Below are 7889 nucleotides of genomic sequence, written 5' to 3' on the forward strand. Positions count from 1 at the left end.
ATATGAAACAATGAATGAGAAAATGAGCATTAAACTTGATGAATCCCAAAACAAAATGACTTTTTTGGTGATAATTTCAAGTGAGGTAGGGAGAGAATAGACGTATAAGTGAGTTTATAGTTAAAGAGACGTGGGCCCACCTATAAAAATGGGCTTATTGATGAAAGTCCACACAAGCAACTCATATGGATGAACAAACAACGTAGAACAACCTTTGTACTTGAAATTACGCCTTCAAGCTGTGAGTCAAAATCAAATGACATGAACAATTTTACATGGGAGCTTGTTGCCAATTTCCAATATGTCACCAAAAGAAACGAATGGATACTATATCGAAAGTATGACAAAGAAATATAGATAAAAGGGGACAATGCCAAGCCGCTGGGCTCGTGCTCTAGATGATAAAACATATGTATATAGGTCTAACATCGTGCAGTTTTCAAACCCATACAGAAGGCATACATAAAATCCATGAAAAGTATTGGGGTCAAGCACTTTGGATGGCCAAGTAGCAAGATATTTCCATTGACAGAACGAATTGTTGCTGCCTATAAAAAGCTTCTCCGTTGCACTCTCCCACGAAAACTCACTTCAGTAACCAAAAGAACAAAACACAAAAGCAGAAAAATATGGCAGCCTTATCATTATATCTGCTGCTTACTTGGATGTTCCTACTCTCTCTCTTTCGTACTAGGCTTGCTGAGGTATCATGTCATGCGGATGAGAGCTCTGCCTTAATGGAATTCAAGAGAAGTTTCAGAACCAACACGACAGATTCGCGATGCATTTATCCAAAGGTACACTCTTGGTCTCTGGATGGAAGTAGAGATTGTTGTTCGTGGGACGGCATCGAATGTGATGAGGTCACCGGCCGAGTGATTGCCCTCAACCTCAGTAGCAGCTGTCTCTCGGGCACCATGAGTCCCAACACCACTCTCTTTCGACTCGTTCACGTGGAGTCACTCAATCTTGCTTACAACAGCTTCAACTTATCCCCAATCCCGTACGGCTTCAGCAATCTTTCGAGGTTACAATACCTTAATCTCTCCAATTCGGATTTTTTCGGTGAAATCCCTCACGATATTTCACAGCTATCCCGGTTAGTTTCTCTCGATTTGTCCTCTTCTTGGGACGTGACACTTCATTTGCCCAACATGGGCGACCTTGTCCATAATTTGACTGGGCTAAAAGAACTCAATCTTTATTCCGTAAGCTTGTCATCCCCTATCCCTCCCGAGCTAGTGAATTTCTCCTCCTTGACATCGCTTGAGCTTCGATATTGTGGATTGAATGGAGACTTTCCGGTCAGCATTTTTCAGCTGCCAAAGTTGGAAATCCTTGACATTGGTGGCAATTCCAACCTTTCTGGTTTTCTTCCCAAACTGCATTGGGGTTCTCCATTGAAATCGTTATACCTTTTCCAGACCGATTTCTCGGGAGAAATACCCGCTTCGATCGGCAATCTTAGTCTCTTGAATGAGTTAGACGCCTCGTGGTGCCCTTTTTCGGGATCACTTCCCTCTTCATTGGGCAATCTTTCTCATCTCACTACACTAGTCCTTTACAGAAATAACTTGCAAGGTCAAATCCCTGTTTCCTTTGCTGATCTTACCCAGCTATCGGAGCTATGGCTCTCTTCCAAGCTTGGACATGGTGGATTCAATGGAGACTTTCCAGTCCGCATTTTTCAGCTGCCAAACTTGGATTTCCTTTTAATTGAAGGCACTTCCAACCTTTCTGGTTTTCTTCCCAAATCGCATTGGGGTTCTCCATTGAAACACATAGAACTTTACAATACCAATTTCTCGGGAGAAATACCCGCTTCGATTGGAAATCTTAGTCTCTTGAATGATTTTGAAGCTCGTGGGTGCTATTTTTCGGGATCACTTCCCTCTTCATTGGGTAATCTTTCTCATCTCGCTGTACTATACCTTGACGGAAATAACTTGCAAGGTCAAATCCCCGTTTCCTTTGCTGATCTTACCCAGCTGTCGATGCTATATCTCTATTCCAATAACTTGAGTGGTGATACTTTGGAGTGGATGGTCAACTTGACAAACCTTCACGACTTGTTCATTTCAGGTAATAGTTTCTTCCTCTCTACCGGTTCAGTCGGATCTCTTTCCCCTTCTCTCTCTGCAACTTCATGGAACCACCGACCTCTCGAGCTCCACCCCGCTCGCTCCCTCCCCGACCACCACCAAAACCCCCGCCGCGACGGCCACAAGCCAAACCAGAAACAGGGACTTCCTCCTCCACCTCAAGGCCAACCTCGCCAAGCGAGACGCCACGAAGATCATCCTCTCCTCGTCCCTCCTGCCCGAAACCTTACCCCCTCCATCGATGGCCGCCACTCGCGTGTTCTGTCGAAGATCAGCGCGTGGGCGGAGCTCGTCGGGTACATTGGGAGCGTGAATCTGAAAATTAGGGATTTGAGGAGGTTGCGGGAGGACGAGACGTGCGTCTAGTCGAGCATCGAGATCCCGACGTCGAGGGGGATCAATTGCGAGGAGGAAGAGTTGAAGTTGAGGAAGTTGTGGGAGAAGAAGTTGATGATGAAGAAGCTGTCCTTGGTTCAGGACTTGGCCGAACTTGCCGAGCCGGAAGGCCTTCCGGCTCAGGCCGTCGCTGGACTCGAAGCTCTTGAGGCGGCGATGGTTTTTTCGCTTGTGGCCGTCACGGCGAGGGTTTTGGTGTTGGTCGGGGAGGGAGGGAGCGGCGGTGGAGCGCGAGAGATGGGTGGTTCCATGGAGTTGCAGAGAGAGAGAAGGAAAGAGATGCGACCCGAACCGGCAGAGAGGAGGAGAGGGAGAGAGACTTTTCCAATTTTCTGATGGTGGGACCCACAGTGCCACTTTTCGTCCACTGAGTGGGCTGGTGCATAGATGACGTGGCGTCACATTTGCTCCTAATATTCTCACATGCGGTTCGTCCCATGGTGTAACTAACGCTCCTCTTGTCTTGTGTCTTTTTTTTTTCTTTCTGTTTGGTAGATAATCGGCTAAGCGGTGGACTTCCATCTTCATTTGCGAACCTGAAGCAGCTGAATATGCTCGACCTTTCTCGCAACGACTTGGGCGGTGATATTCCGAGCACATTCTGGAATCTGAAGGATCTTGAAGTGCTCGATCTGGGGTCGTTTAATATCAATGGCTCTTTCGATTTAAATGATATATTCAAACTCAAGAACTTGAGAGAGTTAGATTTGTCCTTCAACAATATATCGTTCACCAAGTCAGCTATCAACGCCACTACACCGCAGCTTGGCTACTTATCCTTGGATTCGTGCAACTTGACCGAGTTCCCACTGTTTATAGGCTACTTAAGCGAATTGACGTGGTTAGACCTATCACACAACAGAATCCGAGGGACCATTCCTAGATGGGTGTGGAACAATAGCAAAGAATCTCTCAAGTTTATAGATCTTTCTCACAATCTTTTAACTAGCTTCGAAAACAACCAGACCAATCTTCCTTTGCCGAACTTGTGGCATCTTGACGTGAGTTCTAACTTGCTAGAAACAACCCTCCCTGTCCCACCTCCCTCGGTCCGGGTCTACAACATCTCAAACAATTCCCTATCTGGGAAAGTTCCAGCATGCATTTGTGAAGTGAGCTATCTTGTCGTGCTCGATTTGTCCAGCAATTCTCTTAATGGCACACTCCCTCCTTGTTTGGGTAGTATTGGCCCTTTGAGTGTATTGAATCTCGCGAGAAATAAATTTGAGGGCATGATTCCTCACATTTACCCAGATGGTTGTTCATTGAGGATGATCGACCTAGGAGAAAATCGACTGAGAGGTATTGCTCCGAGATCTTTAGGCAATTGCAGAATGCTGGAGTATTTAAATCTCGGTGACAACCAAATTAATGATACATTCCCATTTTGGCTATCGGAATTGGCCTACCTAAAAGTTATTGGCTTGCAGTCCAATATGTTCCATGGACCCATAGAAGATAATCTAGGCCAGCTTAACTTCACCAGTTTACACATCTTGGACCTATCCAACAACAGCTTCAGTGGTGAACTTCCTTCTAAGTTGTTAAAGAGTTGCCGTGCCATGAAGTTCATCGATGGTCAAGAAAAGTTGGCATATTTGAGTTTTTATAATCCGCTTGATATGGATTATGTTCAATACAACGAAAGGTTGACTTATGCGATGACATTAATGAGTAAGGGCATGAAAAGGGAATATGCGAAGATTTCGGATGTCCTCATGGTGATTGACTTCTCCAATAACAAGTTCGAAGGATTCATTCCTGAACTCATTGGAGATCTGAAGTCACTTCGTATGCTTAACCTTTCAGACAACTTCCTCAATGGTAGCATCCCTCCTTCCTTGGCCAACCTGACAGTGCTCGAATCACTGGATCTTTCCCTGAACAATCTCACAGGAGAGATTCCTCAACAACTAGCCAGCCTCACATTTCTCGAGGTTTTCGATGTCTCTCGCAATCGACTATCGGGACCGATACCACGTGGAACACAGTTCGACACATTCGGGAGCAATTCATTTGCGATGAATGAGGGGCTGTGTGGAGGTCCTCTGCCAAATAAATGCACAATTGGTGAAAGCACTACACCACCACTATCGTCTTTCAAAGTAGATAATGAAGAAGAGTCTCTATTTGACTTGGATTGGAAAATCGTTCTGGCTGGCACTGGAGTTGGGTTTTTGGTTGGTGTTGTGCTAGGGAACTTGATCATTGACGAGAAGAGTAGGTGGTTCTTGCACTACTCCAAGAGAATGGCAAAAGGATGTAAAAGGTGAGATAAGCTCTAGCGGACAAGAAAATATGCAGCTAGGTACTTAATGCCCTGTATCTAAGTTGTTTGTTTAGTACCGTGCATGTCTGAAGATTCTAATCTATGTTTGTTTGCATGGTTCAGTATACTATTATGGAGATGTTGTTTTGTTGCTCGTGAAAGTTTGTTCTTTAGGTTCTTGGAGAACATCTCTGTCCATTTATACATATGCAATCTCATAATGTATTGCTGTAATAGTACTAGCCAAATGACTTTCACGGATATAGAGGATTTGACCTAGGACCTGGTTTATCTATCCATTTTTTATTTGAAAGGTTGTAGATACTACGATTTAGAGACGTAATTGAGATAAGTGGATACTAATGAGAAGCCAATTATTATACATGGTCGAGGATGACGTAGAAAGTTTTGTCGTCCATGGAAACCAAGGCGATTGGTGTGAAATCTTCATGGTTTGTAAGTAGAAAGCGCCTTAAGTTGTTTTCGTAGAGACTATCCACCTTAAGTTAAATGTAAAATTGTTAGCTTAAAGAGCATATAATTTGATGAGTGATTTAGTTCAACAAGTATAAATGTGAACATGAAATCTAGCAAAATAACGATTTCAACATAACTTTCTACAATTGAACATAATTAGAAGACCGACCAAAAAAAAAACATAATTAGAAGGATAATATTGGAACAAGTAGAGTAGTGAACTGGGCCCATGGAAGTCCCCATCTCCATCCTCGTCCCATGCCTGCGAAGTACCGGGGTTAGAGCGATAAAAAAATGGATTATATTCGTGCCAGTTCTTTTAATAAGAATGACAAAAAATAAGTAAAAAGGGGAGAGATAAAAGGGTACCATTCGCACCAATTAATGACATGAGTGAGATGGATTGAATCTGAACTCACAAACTTGTATTTAGAAGTAGGAATTACTAAGGAAATAGTTAATGATCTATGAGAATTCGGAAAAGACCTTTTCTTTCGGTGGATGATGGTCCACTTCGGATCCTGACGACATTGGAAAGAAGAGAAACAAAAAGGTACACGAAAAGGGCGCATTGCAATTTACCATGGCCCCATTCATTCCAAGTCATTATAAAAAGTGGAGGAATTCATTATGTTCGCATGTGAGGACCAATTTGTCGAAGGAATTGAAGTGCATTCCTTGCATTCGGAGGCGAATGAACAGCTTCATCATTTCCATTTCAGTTAGCTGAGGAACAATTCAACAGCCTGAGTTTCCCATTTCTTCACATATGCTTTTTAAGACTCCGTTGGCTACTTTTTCGTGCGGGCCAAATCCTCACGGGATAACATAGTTTCTATGATAGAATGGTATTGCTGGAGAAATGCATAAGGTTACGAAAGCTAAGCGATCGAACAATAAAATTAATAGAATAAGAAAATAAATCGAACTCCAGATTTACGTGGTTCGATCGTAGTAACCTACGTCCGCGAGAAGAGAAGCAACGAATTTCACTATAGAACAAGTGATACAGCGGATATTACAATCACACTTGAATCACTCAATTGATAAGTATTTTCCAAGCCTCAATTACATTCAATAACTCGCTACAAATACTTAAACTCTTTGTGTAATTCCACGAATAAAACCTGTTAAAATATATCTCGAATTTGAACTTGCGAAGGAAATTCGATCCAAGATAAATTAAAGGAAAATTTGAAAGTTGAATATTTATGGAGGTTCACCGTGAAAATCTCTATTTCCTGTTTGACTACAAAGAAGTCAAAAGTGGAAAGTCCAGTTGGACTTGTGTTGACCGTGAAAACAAGACTCCAAGAAGAGGAAAGTCCATCGTTGCCAAAATTTCATCAGAGAAAGAAAAGGAAGAAATAAAATAAAAAGAAGAAAGGAAAGAGAGTCCAATTGGATTTTATTTCTTATTTTGACTCTGTCAACTTTGACCGACCAGGGGACTTCTTGAGCGGCAACTGTGCTTGGCGTGGGTTATTCTTGTGGGTTTTGTTCGTGGAATTACACCAGGAATGAAGTATTTGTAGAGATTAAATTTTGTGATAAAATTTATATATAATTCCTACGTAAAATTGAGAGATTATTTCATGAGAAATTATGAGGTTAAACACTGCGTGAGTTATTGGGTGTAATTGAGATTTAGAAAACACGAGTATTTGAGTTATTCGAGTGTGGTTATAATTTCTATTTTATAGTTTGATCTATAGTAAAATTTCGTGCTGATATCCCCGTGAATGTAGGTCATTACGATCGAATCACGTAAATTTAGTGTCTAATTTATTTTATTGTTCGACTGCTTGCATTCGCAACAGAAGCCACAAGATTGCCCACTGCTAAGCACTCGTAAACGGCGCTTCAACAATCTCTTCGCTAAGAAAAGAACATCCCCTGATCGTGAGCGCATACGTATATGTACACACGCGGTCAACGAAGTCAACGCGCAATAAAGCAATTCACTACTTGAAGAAGTCCCGTGTTGGTCAACGAAAGAAGCTCGTGCCGATTGGGATCAGGAAATGAAATCCAGTCATGCTTTGCCCTTTTATTTTATTTTATTTTATTTTATTTTATTTTATTTCTTCTTCCTCCCACGTGGCAACAAAGCAGATAAATAATCTTTCCTCTTCACTGTCAAAGATCCAGCAGCAACTTTGCTCAATATTTTGGACGCCCACCGTGTAATTATCATGGCCTACTGCAGCACGGAACAACTTCCGTTCTTGATCACGACTTCACCACGAAAGTAATTTTCGTATTATGTATCGCTCGATTTTGGACGTCTGTAAAATATCTAACTCGAAATATTTAAATTTTCATAAATAATAATTAATGTCGGATCAGGTTTTGTCTCTCGGACTCAAACTCGAGATATATTTTAACATATAAGATATTTCCCTTTAACTCTTCGTCAAATTTGTCTTCTTTTCGAAGAACCATTGTAATGCAGGTCCAGTGACACTCTCTTGAAAGGTTTGAATCATGAGCTATGCTTGATCAACGTATTGTACCATCTTGATATTGTAATATTGTAGATGCGCCTTCGTGAAGATTGTGCCATCGTATTTGTAGAAGTCAGGCACCTTAAATCTATTAAGAACTTTAACCTTGCCAGGGCGAAACGAACTTGCCATGTTTTG

General features: G+C 42.0%; 1 protein-coding gene across 1 annotated transcript; it reads left to right on the plus strand.

Moving 5' to 3' along the window:
• Positions 1-567: 567 nt before the first annotated feature.
• On the plus strand, positions 568-5142 carry LOC115664236 (receptor-like protein 6). The gene is made up of 2 exons (XM_056317711.1): positions 568-2082; positions 2994-5142. The coding sequence occupies exons 1-2, from the start codon at positions 630-632 to the stop codon at positions 4769-4771; spliced, it is 3231 nt and encodes a 1076-aa protein (XP_056173686.1). The 5' UTR covers positions 568-629; the 3' UTR covers positions 4772-5142.
• Positions 5143-7889: the final 2747 nt, after the last annotated feature.

This window comes from Syzygium oleosum, unplaced genomic scaffold, assembly GCF_021117445.2.
Source record: "Syzygium oleosum isolate NSW1041296 unplaced genomic scaffold, Sole_v2.1 Sole_v2.14, whole genome shotgun sequence".
Taxonomy (NCBI): Eukaryota; Viridiplantae; Streptophyta; class Magnoliopsida; order Myrtales; family Myrtaceae; genus Syzygium; species Syzygium oleosum.